The sequence below is a fragment of the Muntiacus reevesi genome, chromosome 9 (genome assembly GCF_963930625.1).
Source record: "Muntiacus reevesi chromosome 9, mMunRee1.1, whole genome shotgun sequence".
Taxonomy (NCBI): Eukaryota; Metazoa; Chordata; class Mammalia; order Artiodactyla; family Cervidae; genus Muntiacus; species Muntiacus reevesi.
This window is the reverse complement of record NC_089257.1, coordinates 15698501-15719452: the sequence shown is the minus strand read 5'-3', so window position 1 is coordinate 15719452 and position 20952 is coordinate 15698501. Positions and strand designations below refer to the sequence as shown.

The 20952-nt window shown below is 52.1% G+C and overlaps 2 protein-coding genes across 9 annotated transcripts in view; one reads left to right on the top strand and one right to left on the bottom strand.

Annotated features, from left to right (window-relative positions):
- Window positions 1-421: 421 nt before the first annotated feature.
- On the top strand, window positions 422-14742 carry F2 (coagulation factor II, thrombin). Its single transcript, XM_065945427.1, has 14 exons — window positions 422-579; window positions 898-1061; window positions 1660-1684; window positions 1918-1968; window positions 3371-3476; window positions 3581-3717; window positions 4978-5292; window positions 5597-5725; window positions 5810-5936; window positions 6917-7084; window positions 7606-7779; window positions 8020-8201; window positions 14256-14326; window positions 14460-14742. Exons 1-14 carry the CDS (start codon window positions 501-503, stop codon window positions 14595-14597), a joined length of 1866 nt encoding a protein of 621 aa, XP_065801499.1. The 5' UTR covers window positions 422-500; the 3' UTR covers window positions 14598-14742.
- Window positions 14743-17781: 3039 nt separating this feature from the next.
- CKAP5 (cytoskeleton associated protein 5) overlaps window positions 17782-20952 on the bottom strand; it is a 94845-nt gene continuing 91674 nt past the window's right edge. For 5 of the 8 annotated variants that reach the window (XM_065945418.1, XM_065945419.1, XM_065945421.1 and 2 more), the window contains 2 exons: window positions 18648-18799; window positions 17782-18497 (listed from right to left, as the gene is read on the bottom strand). In XM_065945418.1, coding sequence (XP_065801490.1) covers window positions 18255-18497; window positions 18648-18799 — 395 coding nt within the window. In that variant the 3' untranslated portion in view covers window positions 17782-18254. The remainder of the gene's footprint in view (window positions 18498-18647; window positions 18800-20952) is intronic. The other 3 variants (XM_065945423.1, XM_065945424.1, XM_065945425.1) reach the window with 3 other exon arrangements.

Sequence of the window (20952 nt, the reverse complement as noted above, 5' to 3'; positions counted from 1 at the left end):
TCGCATCTGGCCGCACCCCCCCATTTCCTTATGCACGCACGGTGGACTCCACAGACCTCCCCGCGGGCTTTGCTGCACACAGCCACTGCCTACTCAGCTCCCCCTCGAAGTTCAGAATCTCCTTCAGTCTCCACAGCAAGACACTCTCCCCACCGCCCAGAGGCGGAGACAGGCTCACAGAGGTCAAAGCGACCATCACCGTGCGTTAGGATGAGGAGGAGCCTGCGGGAAAGCCCTGTGACCCCACTGACCCCGGAGAGCGAGGGGCTGGACGGTGGCAGCTACTCTGGGCTCCGCTCCGCGGCTTCCTCCCAGGCCCTCCGTGCCGGTTCCTGGAGGACCCGGCCGTCCTCCCGGATGGCGGGGGTGGGCTATGCATCTGCTTGTCCCCACGGCCCTGACCCGCTGACCTCCGCCTCCCGGCTGATTTCTTCACGTTGGTTCAACATTAACCTGGAGGGGTCAGGACCAGCCCGCAGAGCGCTGGGAGCGGACACACCATGGCTCATGCCCTCGGCCCGCGGCTGCCTGGCTGCCTGGCTCTGGCCGCCCTGCTCAGCCTCGTGCACGGCCAGCATGGTAAGAGGGGCGCTGGAAGCTGCGACAGGCCGGCGGACGGGGGTGCGGGCCCGCGGGCTGGGGTCTCCCCGGAGAGAAACAGGGCCGACCCCCAGGTCCCCGCCGTGTCCAGCTTAGACGGACACGGACTGCGGCTCTCAGGCAATATGGACGGCGGGCTGACCCATGAAAGGAGGGGGCTAGTGGGCTGCCTTCAGCTGCCTTCTGGGTCCTGCCGCCATCCCGGGGGCCCCCTCCCCCGTTTCGGAAGCCAGCAGGCCGGCCGGGCTTGCTTCCTGCCCCCACGGTGCCCGCCGTCCCACCCTTCTCCCCCTGCAGTGTTCCTGGGCCGTCGGCAAGCATCCTCGCTGCTCCAGAGGGCCCGCCGCGCCAACAGGGGCTTCCTGGAGGAGTTGCGGAAGGGCGACCTGGAGCGAGAGTGCCTGGAGGAGCTCTGCAGCCGTGAGGAGGCCTTTGAGGCCCTGGAGTCTCTCAGCGCCACGGTGAGGCCCGGGTGAGGCGAGGCCCGGCTCCCCCCAAGGGGTCCCCGCTGCAGGAACACAACGGAGGGGGCCGAACACGGCAGCTCTTTGTTGATCACGTCGTGTGGGCCCCGCTTCACTGGGCCGCTGGGATGGGCAGCTCAGTCTCTGGGGGAGGGCCCAGCGCCTTGGCTCTGTCAGGGCCCCAGGGTCCGGCGAGGCTCCAGGGTTTCGAGGGAAGGGGGTTCCTCAGTCTTTAGACGTCTGTCTACCTTGGGATCTCTGCAGCTGCTGGCGCTGGCCACATGTCTCAGCTTTAGCTCTGCTGGAACTTCTGTGCCCTCCTTGGGCGCTGGGGCCTCAGAGTCCCAGGAGCCCGGTGCAGCCTTCCCTTCCCCGGGGCTCCGCCTGGGCCGCTCCTTGCCTGTCTACCCCACCCACAGAAATCCCTTCCAGTCTTGGCTGACCCGGCAGGGCGGAGGGGTAGAGGCAGCTCACCTCACGTCCCCAGGGTGTAAGCAGAGGATGGGAAAGGGGGACGTGTAGGGAGAAGACTAAGCTGACTATAAAAAGCAAAAGGGATCCTGCCACAACCTCATACTCAGCCTTGTTTTTTCAGGATGTGTTCTGGGCCAAGTACACAGGTGAACACTCGGAAGACTTTGCTCTGGGAGGGGAGTCCTGGGGACCCCAGCTGGAGAGTGCTCCACCCCAGAGAATCTTCTGGTCCAACCAATCGCCCGCCCCTCCACCCCTGCCTCGTTTGTTCCTTCCTTCCTTCCATCCGTCTGCCCATTCCTCTGGTTCTGAATGCTGCCCCACCCTTACTTGTCCCATCCCTACCTCAATCTCAATGGTGTCTCTGGGTCTTTTCTAGCTTGTGAGTCAGCGAGAAATCCTCGAGAAAAGCTCAATGAATGTCTGGAAGGTGAGGCACTGACATGGGGGCGGGGAGACCCCCGTGTAGGACATGAGGGGTCAGCCTGAGACAAGCGCAGAGTAGTGGTGGGCGGTGGTGGCCTCTGGCAGCTGACATGGCCTTTCTGTTCCTGAGGTCAAGGATGCGTCTTTGCCCCTGGCTGTGTGCCTGGCAATCATCCATAGGATGATTCATTGTGGAGGAGGAAATGAATAAACGTGTCATGAATTAATGTTAAGGCCTCATTCTCAGCCAACCCCTGGACCATGCCAGTCTTCCCCGTGCCCCCAGGGCAGAGCTTCAATAAGGTCACATTCATTCCCCAGCACCGTCCCCATTGTCCCCAGAATAAAGCACAGGCTTCTTAGCCTGGTGAATTTGGTGGGTTCTGACCTTAACTTTCCCTTCTAGCCTTCTCTCCTATCGCACCAACCCTGAAGCCAGAGCCCCTGCTGCCTGAAAGCATTTCTCTAAACAGGCCAAGATATGTCAGATCCTGGCCCCTGTTAACACGATTATCTCCTCCGAGAGCCCTCACTGCTGAACCACCTCACCCTGCCCCGTCCTTCAAGAACCAGTGCAAATAGCACCACCTTGCTGAGCCTTCTGGGCACACCGTCCCTCCTCCACCGCATTCCGAATACGCCTTTAGTATGACAGTAGGCCCCTCAACGTGGCTTTAATCACGGGCCATGCTTTCATGGGTTAAGTAATTTATTCGGTAGACCTCTCACTAAACCTCTGCAATGTGTCAAGCTCTATGGTCAAGTGCTGGGAATTTTAAGAGAATGAGGGAGCTTTTAGTTTCATAGGAAAGCAAAAATACAAAACATCAAATTAATGGATGGAAAAGTTCTGTTCCAGGTGCCCAGAGAATTCCAGGAGAGGGAGTGTTTCGTTAGCTGGCAGAATCAAGGACCACTCCCCCGGAGTAGTTTACTTGTATGTGTAGGATGCACTGATGAGTAAATAGGAAAGCATTCCAAGGCCAAGGCCCGAGCATGTGCAAAGGCCCTTAGGCTTGAGGATTAAGATAACTGGACAGGCAGACCAGGGCCGGATCCTAAGGACCTCGTTCACGTCTTCGTTCTGCTGTGCGGAGCCACTGGACACGTGCTCCGTGGGGGCAGAGACCTACCGTGACTCTGACGGCCGTATTCACTGCTGTGTCCTTAGTACTGGGCACAGCGCCCGTCACATGGGTGTCACACGGGGCGCTCCGTGAACGTTTGGCACCTGCTGTTCAATGGACTGGAGCCCTGCTGGGCACAAAGGAAGTGCTGAGTACAGGCAAGCTAAGGGTCGCGGAGCAGAAGTAGCCTGGAGGGGATGGGCCAACAGGCCTTCACGAGGAGAGAAGGGCGGGTGGCCGAGTCCTCAGCGTCAGACACCCGGGCTGGGGTCTCCGCAGGAAACTGCGCTGAAGGCGTGGGGATGAACTACCGCGGGAACGTGAGCGTCACCCGCTCAGGCATCGAGTGTCAGCTGTGGAGGAGTCGCTACCCACATAAGCCGGAGTGAGTGACGGGCGGGCCTGTCTGCTGAGGCGCTGGGGGCGAGGAGACGCTGGGCGTGGGGGGGAGGCGGGGGAGGCTACTTGCTGAGCCACTTTCTGTTCCAGAATCAACTCTACCACCCACCCGGGGGCCGACCTGCGGGAGAATTTTTGCCGCAACCCGGACGGCAGCCTTACTGGGCCCTGGTGCTACACCACATCCCCTACTCTGCGGAGGGAGGAGTGCAGCATCCCCGTGTGCGGTGAGTGGGGGCGGCCGGTGGCCCGCGGCCACGGCCCATGGGTCTGCGCAGGCTGGCAGCGCAGGGCGGGGATCGAGATGCCAATGCCCTCTGACCAGGGTTAGTTACTGACACTTCCCGGTTAGTGACGTCAGGAGGCCAGAGCGAGTCCACTTTCAGCCTCCTCCTCTCCCTCCACAGCCTTTGCTTCCTTACGATCCAGGACGTGGCTCATTCTAAATATGCTTTCCTTCCTGCTCGGGGCCTTCTTCTCTCCAGGAAGCCCTTCCTAACCATCTCAGCCCACATGCCCTTTTTATGAGCACCAAGAGCAAGCCTCGTACAGTCCAGCCCTGCATGAGTCTCATGATTAATTCCCATCATGTGACAGCTAGCTATGGTCATAATAGTCCCGCAAAGTCCACAAAGTGACCAACAAACCACAAAAGCTTGGGGGCAGACACCAGTAAGCGTTTATTTTTTATGTGTCTGGGGGTAGGCTGGGGTGCTCTGCTCCTTGCAGCCACACTCAATCATGTGTCTGTGGGGTCCAGATGTAGGCTGGGCTCGGTCGCTTCAAACAATGGGTCTAGCTGAGCTCGGCTCCATGGGTGAGTGGATCCAGGTCTGCTCTTCCACAGGTGAGGGAGGCAGAAAGGCTGCAGCTTCTTCCATGGGATGGCAGAAATACCAAACAGTAAACAGAAGCACACAGAACTGGCAGAGTCAGTTCTGCCCACATGCCTTTGGCCAGAGCAAGTCAAGTGATCAAGGCCAAGGTCGAGAGGTGGATGCTACACTTTGTTTTTACAATAACAGGACAAAAAAATAAAATAAAATAACAGGACAGAGGGTGTGGAGATTCAGGCAGGGGTAACGAATTAGTGCCAGTAACTCAATCTACCAAACATGGGTTGCTCTCTTTTGCCATCCTCGGTGGATCCGGCTATCTGTCCTACTGGGCCTTTGTGAAAACACAGAATCCCTTAGACTCCGGGCGGGCCCCAGCAATGGAGTACAGATAGCTAGGAGGTGAAACCTGGGTACTATCCCTGGCTAGCCACGCCCCAGACACTTGCGCCAGATCTTTTGTTTAAATCTCAACAACCCTGCAAAAAAAACCTCATTAGTGATCCCTTTCGCAGCCAAGCGGACTGCGGCTCAGAGAGGTTAAGTGACTTGACATCATATAGGTCAAAGGTCACGGGGCAGAGCTTCGCCTTCTGTCTGGCTCCACTGTGGTCCGACGCTCTCTGCCCTCCGTGTCTCCTCGCCCACCAGGCCAGAACCGAGTCACAGCGGAACTGATCCCGCGGTCGGGAGGCTCCACCCAGGGGCAGTCGCCCGTACAGGAAACTTGCATCCCCGACCGCGGCCGGCAGTACCGGGGGCGCCTGGCGGTGACCACACACGGGTCCCGCTGCCTTGCCTGGAGCAGCGAGCAGGCCAAGGCCCTGAGCAAGGACCAGGACTTCAACCCGGCCGTGCCCCTGGTGGAGAACTTCTGCCGCAACCCAGACGGGGATGAGGAGGGCGCCTGGTGCTACGTGGCCGGCCAGCCTGGCGGCTTTGAGTACTGTGACCTGAACTACTGCGGTGAGAGGGCAGGGCCTGGCGGTCAGGGCAGGGGCAGTGCCTCCCCTGGTCGCGGGCTCCCCACGTGTGCAGAGGGCCTTCCTGACCAGCCCCACCTGGGCCAGGCAGGGGCCAGCCTGGCCGCTGCGCACAGCTGAGGCCGGTGAGGCCGGCCAGCTGCGGTGCGCTAGTAACCCAGGTGCGCCTGCACGCTTACCTCCACGCCACATGGCCCCCGCGACCCCGGGATGGGGGCTCGGGGAGGCCCAGGCGGCGGGCGAGGCAGGGCCCGGCCCAGCCGCAGCAGGTGTTTGGGTCCCTGCAGGGGAGCCGGTGGATGCGGACCTGGGAGATGGGCTGGGTGAGGACCCAGACGCAGCCATCGAAGGACGCACGTCCGAGGACCATTTCCAACCCTTCTTCAACGAGAAGACCTTCGGCGCCGGGGAGGCCGGTAAGGCGCGGGGGTCACGAAGTGCGGGCGGGCAGGCGGGAGCGCGGCGGCCCTCCGCTTGTCACGGTCCCGCTTGCCCCTTAGACTGTGGCCTGCGACCCCTGTTCGAGAAGAAAAAGCTGCAGGACCAAACGGAGACGGAGCTTTTCGAGTCCTACATCGAGGGGCGCATCGTGGAGGGTCAGGACGCGGAGGTTGGCCTCGCGCCCTGGTGCGTGCTCCTCGCCTCCCCCGCCCCCCACCCCGCGCCCCGGAGCCTTCTCCGCGCTCACAGACTTAGGCTCCACTGGTAACCTAGCCCGGCACCAGCATCGCATCGAATCCTCACTGCCTCCTATTTAGATTTGAGTTTCTTACTTCTCCAAATCAGATGGTGAAGCTGAGGCTCAGAGCGCTTAAGGGACTCGTCTAAGTGATGCTCTTAGTGAATGGGTTACATAGCAGGACTCGATTCCAGTTCTTCTGACCCCAGAGCTCTGCTAAGCTATGCCAACTCTGGCCTGGAAGAAGCTCAATGGGGGGAAGGAGAGGTGCAAAAAGCAGGTGGCTGCCCCTTGGTGTCACATGCATGCTCTGTCCCCAGGGGTAGCCAGGTCAAGCTGGGGTCTGGGCCCAGCCCTTAGCTCTGTCCTTAGTTCTTAAACTTAGGACTTTCTGCTTGTTCTTGTTGTTAATTCACTCAGTTGTGTCTGCTGCAACCCCATGGACTGCAGCACGCCAGGCTTCCCTGTCCTTCACACTCTCCCAGAGTTTGCTCAAACACATGGCCATTGAGTCGGTGACGCCATCCAACCATCTCAGCCTCTGTCATCCCCTTCTCCTCCTGCCCTCAATCTTTCCCAGCATCAGGGTCTTTTCCAATGAGTCAGCTCTTCGCATCAGGTGGCCAAAGGACTGCAGTGTCGGCATCAGTCCTTCCAATGAATATTCAGAATTTATCTCCTTTAGATTGACTGGTTTGATTTCCTTGCTGTCCAGGGGACTTGCAAGAGTCTTCTCCAACACCACAGTTCAAAAGCATCCATTTTTCGGCGCTCTGCCTTCTTTGTGGTCCAACTCTCACATCCGCACATGACTACTGGAAAAACCATAGCTTTGACTAGACAGACCTTTCTGCTTGCAGGGCTGGTGAATGGGGCAGCCCCCGACCCAGCCCTGCCACCTCCTAATGCTTCCCACTTCTTCCCTCAGGCAGGTGATGATTTTTCGGAAGAGCCCCCAGGAGCTGCTGTGTGGAGCCAGCCTCATCAGTGACCGCTGGGTCCTCACGGCCGCCCACTGTCTTCTGTATCCGCCTTGGGACAAGAACTTCACTAAGGACGACCTTCTGGTGCGCATCGGCAAGCACTCCCGCACCAGGTACAGAAGGGGGGCCCTGGGTGTCTGGCGGGGGTCTGAGTCCTCCAGAGGGACTGCGAGGGCTCCAGTGGCCCTGAGACCCCGGGGATATGTCTGTACGTCTCTCACGGTAGAAAACCCAGCAGTCTCTGCTGTAAAGTCTATTTTGGCCATGTCCTGACTAAAGCTTGGACCTGGGGACAGAGAAACTAAGCCTTCGCAGAGAACAGACTCCTGGTCTGCCCTTGGCGCCCTTCCAGGCATCAGGACGTGGCCCAGGTGTGACCCCTGAGTAGAGGCTGTTTGGGTCAGGGCCCGCAGCCCGTGTCCTCCTGCTACCTGCCTGGGCTGCCAGATCCTGAAGACTTGGGGCAGCTTCAGGCCGGGAAGAAGCTGCCGGGGGTGCTGCCAAGGCAGGAGCTGGCCCTCTGGTTACCCTGACTTCCAGCCCCTGAGGGCAGGCAGTTTGCCTCCGTGAGGAACCTGCCGACTTCCCTGGGTGGCCTGCAGCTTCTCTTTCTTCTCTGCTGGGGTCTGCACAGGTATGAGCGGAAGGTTGAAAAGATCTCCATGCTGGACAAGATCTACATCCACCCCAGGTACAACTGGAAGGAGAATCTGGACCGGGACATCGCCCTGCTGAAGCTCAAGAGGCCCATCGAATTCTCCGACTACATCCACCCCGTGTGCCTGCCCGACAAGCAGACAGCAGCCAAGTGGGGCAGCCAGGAGGGCAGCCGGGGGTGGCGGAGGGGGCGGCTCGTGGCTGATGGGGCCTGGGCTGGGTTCTGGGCCCAACTCTGACATCCTGTCGCCTTGCTGAATCTCCTTTCTGTTTCCAGGCCTCGGGCCTTCCTGCACGGGGGTCTTAGACTCGGGTCTCTAAGGGGTGATGCTGGGGCCGGGAGGCTCCTGGGCGAGTCTGTTCTCACTGGGTCCTTCTCCCTTCCCCAAAGGCTGCTCCAGGCTGGGTTCAAAGGGCGGGTGACGGGCTGGGGCAACCGGAGGGAGACGTGGACCACCAGCGTTACCGAGGTGCAGCCCAGCGTCCTACAGGTGGTCAACCTGCCTCTCGTGGAGCGGCCGGTGTGCAAGGCCTCCACCCGGATCCGCATCACCGACAACATGTTCTGTGCCGGCAAGTCCCCTGGGCGTGGCCGGGCTGGGTTGGGAGGATGAGGCGCGTTGACAGCGCAGGCCTGGGTTCAAGTCTGGCTTTGCTTTATTTGTTTACATATTATACATTTTATTTAAACATAGTTGATATACAATGTTAGTGTCAGGTGTACAACATAGTGATTCAGTGTGTTGATAGCTTATAATAGTTAAAGCTATTACAAAATAACCGCTGTGTTTCCCTCTGCTGTTCAGTGGATCTTGGTTATTTACTTTGTATGTGGTGGTTTGTCTGTCTTACCCCCAAGCCCCGTCTTGCCCCTCTGCACTTCCCATTCCCCACTGGTAACTCCTACTTTCTTCTGTCTGTGAGTCTGTTTCTCTTTTATATTCATCTGTTTTATTTTTGGCATTCCACAGATAAGTGATAACACAGTATTTGTCTTTCTCAGTCTGACTTATTTCACTAGCATGCTGCCCTCTAGATCCATCCATGTTATTGGAAATGGCAGAATTTCATTCTTTTTTAAGGCTAGTAATATTGTGTGTGCGGGTGTACAAACACACACACACACACATATATATATGCTACATCGTCTTCGTCTGTTCATTTGTTGATGGATGCTTAGGTTTTTGCCTTGAATTATTGCCCTTCCCAGATATTGTGTTTTTTTTTATTTTTTCCCCACAAATTGAAGGTTTGTGTCAAACAAATCTATGGGAGTCATTTTACCAACATTTGCTCACTTCACGTTTCTGTGTCACATTTTAGGAATTCTTACAATGTGGCAAAAATTTTCCATCATTGTTATATTTGTTAATGGTGATCTGTGATCAGATGCTACTATTGTAATTGTTTTGGGGCATCATGAGCTGCACCCATATAAGACAGCAAACTGTGTTCTGACTGCCCCTCTTTCCTCGGGCCTCTGTTCTCTGAGACACAAGACTATGGCAATTAGGCCAGTTAATAACTCTACCACAGCCTCTAAATGTTCAAGTGAAAGGAAGAGCTGCACCTGTCTTATTTTAAATCAAAAGCTAGAAATGATTAAGCTTAAGCAGCAAGGCATGTTGAAAGTCAAAGCCTAGGCCTCTTGTGTCAAACAGTTAGCCAAGCTGTAACTTCAAAGGAAGACTTCTGAAGGGAAAGTGTGATTCTAGAGACTTCCCTCGCGGTTCAGTGGTTAAGAGTCCATGCTTCCACTGCAGGGCGCACAGGTTCAATCCCTGGTCGGGGGACTAGGATGCTGCAGGCCATGCAGTGTGACCCCTCACCCCCCAAAAGAAGTGCTGTTATAGCGAGCCATAAATAGTAAGAAAGTAAAACAGCCTGACTGCTGATATGAAGGAAATTTTAGTGGTCTGGATAGAATTAGCCGCAACATTCCCTTAAGCCAAAACTTAGAAGCTCGCAGAGATTGATTCATGAGATTTAGGGAAAGAAGCTGTTTTCATAACATCCAAGTGCAACGTGAAGCAGTAAGTTATTCAGAGGATTCAGCTAAGATAATTTATGAAAATGACTATACTAAACCACTGATTTCCAATGCAGACAAAACCACCTTATATTGGAAGAAGATGCCCTCTAAGACTTTTATAGTTAGGATAAATCAATGCCTGGCTTCAAAGCTTTAAAGGATAGACTGGCTCTCTTGTTAGGGGCTGATACAGCTGGTGACTTAAAGTTGAAGTCAATATTCTTTTACCCTTAAGAAAATCCCAGGGCCCTTAAAGAGTTAGTCGCTCAGTCATGTCCAACTCTTTGCGACCCCATGGACTGTAGCCAGCCAGGCTCCTCTGTCCATGGAATTCTCCAGGCAGGAATACTAGAATGGGTAGCAATTTTCTTCAGAGGATCTTCCTGTCTCGTGGATCAAACCCAGGTCTCCTGCATTACAGGGAGATTCTTTACCACTTGAGCCACCAGCCCTTCAGAATTATGTTAAATCTACTTCCTGTGTTCCCTAATTGGAACAGCAAAGCCTAATGACAGCACATCTGTTTACAATATAGATTACTGAATGTTTTAAGTCCATTGTTGAGACCTGATGCTCAGAAAAAAAAAGATTCCTTTCAAAATATTCCTCTCATTGACAATGCACCCGGTTACCCAAGAGTTCTGATGAAGACATACCACAAGATTAATGTTTTCATGCCTGCTAACACATTATCCAATCTGCAGCCCATGGATCAAGAAGTAGTTTTGGCTTTCAAGTCTTATGATTTTAAGAAATACATTTTATAAGGCTATAGCTGCCATAGATGGTAATTGCTCTGATGGATCTGGGCAAAGTAAATTGAAAAGCTTATGGAAAGGACTCACCATTCTATATGCCATTAAGAACATTTGTGATTCATGGAAAGAGGTCAAAATGTCGACATGAACAGGAGTTTGGAAGTTGTTCCAACCCTCATGGATGACTTTGAGGGGTTCACAACATCAGTGTAGGAAGTATTAATAGGTTGATGCAAACGTAGTTGCGTTTTTTTTTTCTTTTTTTTTGCGGTTTTGGATCATGAATTTTAACTCTTTATAGCTAGGCTCAAACACATCTTTACTAATCGAAATTGGAGCCATTTCTATCAGCATATTTTTGTCAGTGAGAAATAAGTTTGCTTATTCCTGTAGCATACAAATCCATGCTTCGGGATTCAGTGAACTCTTAGAAAGCATCTTCTGCCTCCTGCTGGTTGTGGAAGTGTTATTCCCTGCAAAAAGTTTTTGAGATGCTTGAAGACATGGTAGTTGGTTGGCGAGAGGTCAGGTGAATATGACGGATGAGGCAAAACTTGAGCCCAGTCCGTTCAACTTTTGAAGCGTTGGTTGTACAGTGTGTGGTTGAGTGTTGTCACGAAGAAGAGTTGGGCCCTGTCTGTTGAGCGATGCCAGCTGCAGGTGTTGCAGTTTGGGTGCATCTTATCGATGTGCTGAGCATACTTCTCAGATGTAATGGTTTCTCTGGGATTCAGAAAGCTGTAGAGGATCAGACGGGCAGGAGATCAGCAAACAGTGACCATGACCTTTTTTGGTGCAAGTTGGCTTTGGGAAGTGCTTTGGAGCCTCTTCTTGGTTCAGTGTCTGAGCTGGTCGTCGCTGGTTGTCATATAAAATCCACTCATTGAGCACATCACAATCCAGTCGGGAAATGGTTAGTTGTTTTTGTATGGAATAAGAGAAGACAATGTTTTTGATTTGTGGTAAGCTCATGAGACACCCACTTATCAAGCTTTTTCACCTTTCCAATTTGCTTCAAATGCCAAACAACTGTTGAATGGTCAGTGTTGAGTTCTTCAGCATCTTCCCGTGTAGCTGTAAGACGATCAGCTTTGATGACCCTCTCAGTTGTTCTTTGTTAACTTGCAATGGCTGGCCACTACGGTCCTCATCAAGATTCGTCTCCTCTGCAAAACTTCTTGAACCACCACTGCACTGTACGTCCGTTGGCAGTTCCTGATCCAAATGTGTTGTTGATATTGTGAGTTGTTTCAAACAGTTTCATGTGATCAGGAAGGTTTGCATTTCTGTTCTGGTCATTATCTTTGGTCTCACCCCCTTTTGAAAGGCCTTTAGTTCTTTCTAGTCTTTTATTTGTTGTGTGGATGGGGAAACAATGGAAATGGTGACAGACTTTATTTTGTTGGGCTCCAAAATCACTGCAAATGGTGACGGCAGCCATGAAATTAAAAGACGCTTGCTCCTTGGACGAAAAGCTATGACCAACCTAGACAGCATATTAAAAAGCCTCTGCTTTTTACTTTACTTTACTTTACTTTGCTTTTTACATTACTTTGCTGACAAAGGTCCGTCTAGTCAAAGCTATGGTTTTTCCAGTAGTCATGTATGGATGTGAGATTTGGGCCATGAAGAAAGCTGAGCACTGAAGAATTGATGCTTTTGAACTGTGGTGTTGGAGAAGACTCTTGAGAGTCCCTTGGACTGCAAGGAGATCCAAGCAGTCCATCCTAAAGGAAATCAGTCCTGAATATTCATTGGAAGGACTGATGCTGAAGCTGAAACTCCCAATACCTTGGGCACCTGATGTGAAGAACTGACTCACTGGAAAAGACCCTGATGCTGGGAAAGATTGAAGGTGGGAGGAGAAGGGGACGACAGAGGATGAGATGGTTGGATGGCATCATCGACTCAATGGACATGAGTTTGAGCAAGCTCTGGGAGTTGGTGATGGACAGGGAGGCCTGGCGTGCTGCAGTCCGTGGGGTTGCAAAGAGCCGGACACGACTGAGCGCCTGAACTGAATTGTTGGGTAGTCAACAGGAGGGTGTTACAAGCCGTGAGCGCACTTTCTTTTTTCCTCTCGTACTTTTATTGTATTTTTCCTACTTGTTGGAAGTTAATCAGCCCTTTTGGTGAGGCATCCATCTCCTGGTTGGATGAACCTTGTACACTAGTAGATTTTTCAAGAGGGCTATGAGTAAAGAATTTCCTGAGTTCTAACCTGTAACTAACTGGTTTTCTGTAGCCTTGATACCTTAAGTTCAGCAGCATTGGATATAAAATCCATGGTTTAAGTTTTCCTCCCTTGAATTTGTTGTTACTTACTTTGTATGTTGTTTTCAAAGTCTGATGCCAAGTGTAATTCTTTTGCTCTTGCCAAGGGAGTTGGTTTTTTTGCTTGGACACCTTGAAGTTTTTTTCTTCATCTTTGAAGTCTCAGTTTTTTAGGATAGGTCTCAGAGTTGAGTGATTTAAATCAGCTTTGCCGGGTTCCCAGTGGATCCTTTCAATATGCACATCTGATCTTTTATTTCTATGAAGTTTTCTTGGACTATATCATACATATTAATTCTGTTTCATTGCTTCCTTTCTTCCCTTAGTCTGAGTTCCATTTCAACCACTTTCTGCTTTTAACTACTTATCATTGTTTTGTCTATTTAATTTTTGAATTTCTGATTCATTCTTTTTAATATACCAAAATTTTGCTTGAGGATATCTTTTCTTGTTTTTGGCCGGCCTGCAGGCCCTCAGTTCCCTGACCAGGGATTGAACCAGGGTCACGGTAGTGAAAGCCTGGAATCCTAACCACTAGGCTGTCAGGGAATTCCCCGCCTGATATTTACTTCAATCACAGTTTTCTTCCGATTCATGGTTGTGTTTGGGGAGTTTCTGTTAGCTGAGCTATTTTTGTTCATATTTGTTGTTGTCCTGTTATATCTTTGTATAGGTCTACTTAGTTTTCATCTATTCATTTTGCAGATTTGAGGTTATTTACAAGATTCCTAACTCATATGCATCTATTTCTTTGATCTAGTAGATATTTTTCCCTCCTCATCTCCACATAAGTTTTGATATTAAATGTACAGTTAGATACATTAGTAAATGTACATTAATTAATGTATCTAACTAACGGCTCAGATGGTAAAGAACCTGCAAATCTGCCTGCAAAGCAGGAGACCTGGGTTCAGTCCCTGGGTTGGGGAGATCTCCTGGAGAAGGGAATGGCAACCCACTCTAGTATTCTTGCCTGGAGAATCCCATGGACAGAGGAGTCTGGTGGGCATCAGTCCGTGCATTCGCAAAGAGTTGGACACAACGGAGTGACCAACACTTTCACCTTTAGATACATTAAAGCGGTTTGAAGTCTGGGTGCTCTCTGGGTTACACTTAGGTTGAAGGTATAGTTTTTGTCTAGCTTTTGTTGTTCTTTGAGTTCCTTTGCATTGTTTGTGGAGGATACTTGGGGATGTCTGGATAAAGACAACTGCCCTTATTCTCAGCTACCTGTCAGTCTGACGTGTCTTGTAAGTCACTCGGCCTGTTGGGTGTAGCCTGGATTGTAGGCAGCGAAAGGAGAGGGAGAGAAAGCAGCGGTTCGGGGGAGAGTGGCATGTGATGGGCCCGGGTGCAGAAGTGGTGAGGAGTGGCGGGACTGGGGCTGTACGTTGAAGACAGAGCTGACAAAATCTGCCGGGGTTTGGCTGTGTGGGGTGAGGCCATGAGCAGAGTCAGGAGGGCTGGAAGCAGTCGGTGGGCACTCACCTGCAAGATCTCTGGAGGGGAGAGTGGCTGGAGTGTGAGCTGGCCCCTCCCTGAGCACTGCGGTTCTCTCTCAAGGTTACAAGCCTGGTGAAGGCAAACGAGGGGATGCCTGTGAGGGCGACAGCGGGGGACCCTTCGTCATGAAGGTAAGTGCCTCAGAAGGCCCGGAGCTGGTGGGTAGATCCTTCTGGGCGGACAGGGAGGGACCTGAGTTTTCAGGAACAATCGCTTGACCCTACCTTGGACTTGACTCTTGGAAACCCCATGTTTCTTCCTCAGAGCCCCTATAACAACCGCTGGTATCAAATGGGCATCGTCTCATGGGGTGAAGGCTGTGACAGGGATGGAAAATACGGCTTCTACACACACGTCTTCCGCCTGAAGAAGTGGATACAGAAGGTCATTGATCGGTTCTGAAGTTAGGGAGCCACCCACATTCCAGGCTCCTCACTGCAATATCACAGAGGCCAATCCAGTGAAAGAATTATTTTTGTGGTTTGTTCCTAAAACTATCTTTCTCAATAAAAGTGACTCTATCAAGGAGCCTCGGGACTCCCAGTGCTGTTCATGGGGCAGCTCAGGAAGAGCCAGTCCCACCACTGGACAAGCGGCACACGAAAGATCCGCCACCCCTAGAACAGGGCCAGGTGAGAGGGAGATGGCAGCCTGAACTTAGGAGCATTTCAGATGTTCCAGGCTTGCGGCCTTCATGGATTATGTCATGTAGTCCTCACACAAGGTAGTAAACTGAGACTTGCAGAAGTACCTTGTCCAAGGTCACATGGCTACGAAGGGTCAAAGTCTGACTTGAAATATAGGAGATACTGAAGCCTGTGCTGGACTGTGAAGAGCTTGTCCTGGGACAAGCCTCCAGAGAAGAGGCTGGAGGAGGGCAGGCTAGTGAGGGGTGAGTAGTTACATCCATCTAATGTCATTAAGGGACTTCCCAGGTGGTGCTAGAGGTAAAGAATCCACCTGCCAATAAATGCAGGAGAGGCAAGAGGCAGGGGAGGGGGGAGTTCGATCCCTGGGTTGGGAAGATCCCCTGGAGAACCCTTCTCCAGTATTCTTGCCTGGGAAATTCAACTGGCTACTCTGTGGGGCTGCAAAGAGTCAGATGTGACTGAGCACAGATTATTAAAATATCAGATCTACGCCCCCAAAGGCTCAGTATTTTAAGTGTCTTCACTCTAAAGGGTTGTGGGATAGCAAATTGGAGTAGGGGCCCTAGCATCAGACTGCTTGAAGGTGTTAGTCGCTCAGTCGTGTCCGACTCTTTGCGACCCCTTGGGCTGTAGCCCACCAGGCTCCTCTGTGGAATTCTCCAGGCAAGAATACTGTAGTGGGTAGCCATTCCCTTCTCCAGGGGATCTTCTCAACCTAGGGATCAAACCCGCGTGTCCTGCACTGCAGGCAGATTTTTTACCATCTGAGCCACCTGGGAAGCCCATATTTGGGTGTCAGCCTTAAAAAGGATAATCATGGAAATTTCCTGGTGGTCCTGTGGGTAGGACTCTGTGCTTACAATGCTGGGGCCCAGGTTTGATCCCTGGTCAGGGAACTAGGATTCTTTAAGCCACTAAGTACAGGCAAAAAAAAAAGGGGGGGGGGGGATAACCATGGTTAAGTCACTTGCCCTCCCAAGCCTCGGTCCCCTTGTGCACAAGATGGATAGAATGACGTTGCTTACCTACTAAGGCTTTGAGGGCTAAAGGCGGCTGTTGGCGCTGTGCACTCAGCAAAGCGTCTGGCACCTGGTCAGCTCTCCGTGGGTCACCGCTGCCCTTGTTCTGCCTGCTGCCTAGCGTGGTGCAAGTTCCTCGGCCACTTCCCTCTCTGGCCCCTGAAAGAGCCCAGTGGTAGGGTTGTTGCTGCCTGGAATTTCCACTCCCACAGTGGTTATCAGACTTGAGTAATTTGTTTTCCTAAGAAATGGGAACAAGAGGTTGTGGAAGTGGATTCTGAAAGAGTTTGGACTCCTAAGAGCCACAGAACCGTGAAGGTGTCTTTTTAAGGCACATGCTTCGGTGTGCCGTGGTCGGAGGGCGGTGGTTGGACGGCGCGGAGCTCTGACACGTCGTCGCCCTTCTGTGTAGCTCTAGTTTCTAGCTGAGCTCGGCGTGTTGGGTGCATGTATGACTCAGGGAAGCGGGCACTATAGCCTGTGATACGTGTGGCAGGGAGTTGCCTCTGTGAGATGCTGATCTCTCGGCAACCACCTGTAGGACACGGAATTCTCAACCCCAGGCTCCGGGGGGGTGCAGCATGGGTGGTCACCTTCTGGCCTAGGAGCTAAGGTCTTTAGACTTCATGGTTTAAAGCTGGAGGGGACCTAAGGTAGGTATCTTTACCCACCTCTCCCCTTCCTCTCCTCTTTTCCCATTCTCCTTTTTAAAAATACATCAAGGAAGAATTAGGACTGAGTTCCTCATTCTTAGGTTCCAGTTGACCAGAAAGTAGGATATAAACTGGAAACTCGGTGAGTGTGCAGGACCTTGGCAGCCCAGAGCTTTAACCCAGAGCAGGGGGATGGCATCAGGTTAATTGTAGTACCCCAAATCTGCTTTTTAAACAAGGGCGCACCTTCTCACAAGACTGATGGCCACTTTGGTTTTTCAAATTAGCTGTGTTAGTTCAGGATCCAAGCACAGCCAATCTTTGTAAATACGTTCCTTCTCCTCTGTCTCCCTTTCAGCGAAAGGCTTGCTTCTATATATATTCCCAATAGAAGGGAGAGGCAAATTTAATTTTTTGTTTCAGGCAGCATGTGGACCATCTGAAGATCATGACTAGAATCAACAGAAGATTAATTTCTCATCACCCTTTCATTTCTTGAACACCAGTTAAGTAAGAGGTGTGTAGAAAGGTTCCTTTGACTTAAATGTTTTCTGACTGTGGAAGGGGGCCTTGTGGAATGTGCTGCAGAGGTGAATCCTCAGTTTATTTCTAGCTTTTTTTTTAAAACACGATTTATTTGACTATCAGATCTTAGTTGTGGCTAGTTGTATTTTTAGCTGCGGCATAAGGAATCTAGTTCCCTGACCAGGGATAGAACCTGGACACCTTTGAACTGCGGAGTCTTAGCCACTGGACCACCAGGGAAGCCCTATTTCTAGTCTTTACTGAGACAGAGTGTGAAGCAACTGTCCGTCTAGATCCAGAGACTCGGCTGGCCAGGCAGGAAGCCCTGTGCTCTCCGTGTCCCTTTAGTAAGGTGACCGAGTCTAGCTGCGGTGTGACGGCCGCAGCGGCCCAGCTGACCCCTGGGCACAAGGTCACATGCGCCTGAGCAGCAAGGTGGTAGGAGACCTGAGAGCTCTTTGGAACCATGGTGATGATGCGATGGAAGTCGAGACCAAAAATCTCAAAACAAGGAAGAAAGATTTCTTTGCTCCCCTAGGAGCTGCATGTGGAAAGCAGGAGAGCTGAGTTCCTCTTATTCCAAAGGAGAGAAAGCATCAAGCCTGTGGGCCAGGAAAACGCAGAGCTCCATAGGAGCGATGATGACCCTTTCTCTACCTGGCTGAGCACCCAGCGGGTCCCAAGAACCGGCAATGGAGAGCTGCCCAGCACTCCCCGACAGGAGCGTCTGGGAACGCAGTTATAGTTAATGCAAACTTTATTTATAAAAGACTCTTAAATTAGTTGTATCATGCCATGCATTCATACAGAATACAGTGACCCTTCAGGGCTACAAGGAGAAGAGCTCACAAACTCAAAGGAAAACTAGTCAAGAGTTTCTAATAGTTAAAAGCTAGGAAAGATTAGGACAACTTTACAAATGAGCAATTAAAAAGAAAAAGGATATGGAAACTAGTCTGAGCTGAGAGGAGGCCCGCTGTTTACAGGTCTGTACACTAAACTAAGACACAGACAGTCTTCTAGAGAGGCAGGATGCTGGCGGAGAGAAGCGGACGATGTGCAGAAGACTTGTGCCACGACGACTCCTCCCCCAGGCCCACAGCATGATACACACGGCCAGTCTGTGTACACTCGGCCTGCCGAGGCCGCCTGAACTATGAGGACTCCTAGTTTAGTCAACTAACGCGGCAGGGCGCCCGCAGTGGGGCGGCTTCATTTGCGACTGCTCTTTATTCTCTCCAGTCTCTTTTTCAAGTCGTCGATGTTGGCTGTGGAGGGGGAGGAGGTCACGGGGCCTGTGGGGTGGGTCTGGCTGGGGTCCGGGTCCGAGTGCTGGTGCTGCTCCCGCGACTCGCGGAGCTGGGAGAGCTTGCTATGCAGCATGTCTGTGGAGGAGGCCACCGTGGGAACTGCCGGTTTGGAGAGCAAAGAGCTCAGCGGGGGCCGGTCATCCTGCTGTCGAGAGGAGGAGAGATGCTGTCAGGCAGGGTGGGCCTGACCTCGGGGCAATACCCTCCGAGGCTGGGTCGTGGCCTCTCTGGCCAGCCTGGCCTGACCTGCTGGTCATCACCCTCCCTGCCCCACGCGGAAGGAGACGAGCAGTACCTTTGTATTGTCCAGACCGCATCGCTGTCGGAGAATTTTCAGTCTCTCTAGGTAGACAGACGGTCCCACCTCTTCTCCATTTGTGTTACCTAAGGAGGACACTGTGCTTGTAGCGGTGGGCACACACGTGACCTCCATCTGAGGGGAGATGCCTAAGGGGGAAACGTAGGAGTATTCAGATATATACCCCCTGCCCTGACTGCCCTTGTTAGATCTCCCACCGAAGGGAACAATTTGGGCCTTGATTATCACCACTCTACCTGATGATTACCTGGCATTGGTGATAAAAGGTACTCTGAAATATATAAGATATACTTAATGAGAACTTCCAAAACTGATAAGAGAAAAGCACTGAATTTTTTTTTTTGGCCTCATCCTGTGGTTCATGTGGGCTCTAGTTCCCTGAACAGGGGTTGAACCCATACTCCCTGCAATGGAAGTAAGGAGCCTTAACCATGGACCACCAGGGAAGCCCCAGAAGAGCACTGCGTGTTGAGTTGGGCCCTCCTGCTGCCGTCTGAGCTCTGCAGGGGTTTACCCTTGTCACCCCTGGCTGAACTGGGCAATCCCAAGTGCCTGAGCTACTCCTGAGTAAATGCTCAGTGCCCAAGTGAAGAATCTAAAGGACTTTAAATACTTTCAAGAATCAGACTTGATTTCGATCAGGTGATACCCAGGGGAACACTCTCATTCCAACCAGGGAGGACAGCAAGGAGCTCAGGAGGAAGAGGAGAAACAGGTGTCCAAAGAGGAGCAGCAGGAGCTGGAGCAGATCAACATTCTGGGAGGAGTGGGGAAAGCCAGAGCCAAATCAAACCAAAGCAAAATCTATCACAGTTCTAAATTTCTGAGCAGAACCACCACAAAATGCAAGCATCTAAAATACCCAATTTGACATCAATGAAAAGGCATCATATAAGCCAAGAGCACTGGGAAGAAAACCCTCTACGGTAAACAGAACAAAGTAAAACAGGCTACTCCCGAGAAAAAGGGATCCTCTCAGGTACAGATGAGAATACTCTGAGAGGGTGAAAAGTGAAGAGTAACGCAGCGATGCAGGAAGCCTGAGCACTTCCAGGCGTTCAGTTCCCGGTGGGGTCACATGCCTGCGTTGCAAACACTGAGCTTCCTCAGAAAGGACTCTGGACATAAGAGACGGAGGCCTTGTCCCCATGACCTCAACTAGGAACGCCCGCGCGTGGCCTCTGACACTGCTCACTGCGCTTCCAGGAGGGACTCTGGGTCGTGGAGAGGCGTAACTTACAGGGTTTAAAGATAAGACCAACTATGGGGAAAGCAAAAACAAACCAAAAAACCCAGTAACAACAAAAAAACAACAAGAAACAAGAGAAGATAAGTGACACTGCAGGCTAGAAAGGTACGTGGTGTGAGGGACCCTGACCTGAACCGGAGACGCGAGGAGGGACCGTTTCACAGGCACAGAGTTTCGGGCTAAGAGTAGGTGAGCGTCACTGCACCGGGAAAGAACTAAATACAGGACCACTGAGAGGGCTCTGCCTGGTGAGCGGCCTGCAGCAGTTGGGCCTTGTTTGGGTTTAAGGCTCTGGACAGCTATTTTTTGTCACTGATACCTCCGAAGTCTTCCTTTTGTCTCTAGACCCTTGAGCAGTCACTCTCTAATTCAGGTTTTCTCACCGTGTGGTCAGTAACGTTCCAGCTTAACAGCAGGGCGGGCCTCACTCACATACAAAGTGCTACTGAGTGCTGTCATGTGCCAGGCAGCAAGAAGGATAGAAATCTTTACCCCTGTGAATTTTAGATTTTAGCAGAAACCAACATCAATCAGTCACTCTAATGAACAAGATGTTCTATGGTGTGTCACGGGAGGTAAAGTACTAGGGGGAGTGAGGGGCAGGTTGCGAGTTGTAAGTGAGGCCCCCCTGGATGACACAGATGAGGAGGAGGAAACAGGACTGCCGTGGAGAAGAGCAATCTAAAGGCAAGAAGAGCCAGTGCAAAAGCCTTAAGGGGTGTGCCTGGCGTGTCCCAGGAACGGCGAGGGGGCTGGTTAAGCCGCAGTGGAACCGAAGTCAAAGAGGGAAGCAGGAGGGAGACAGCTCTAAAGGCATCAGGAGGCCACGGCACGTCAGACCGCAAAGACCTTCGTGTGAGGCTTTCTGCTCCGCTGAATGAAAGGAGAGCCTGTGGAAAGCGCCTGAGGAGCCTCTTTAGATGCTCTGCGGGGGACGTGACCATGGGCGATGGGAACAGAAGTGGGGGTGGCGGGGAGGGTCACCAGTGGGGGTGGACCCTCTGTGTGTCTGGCAAGGGAAGTCAGAAAGTT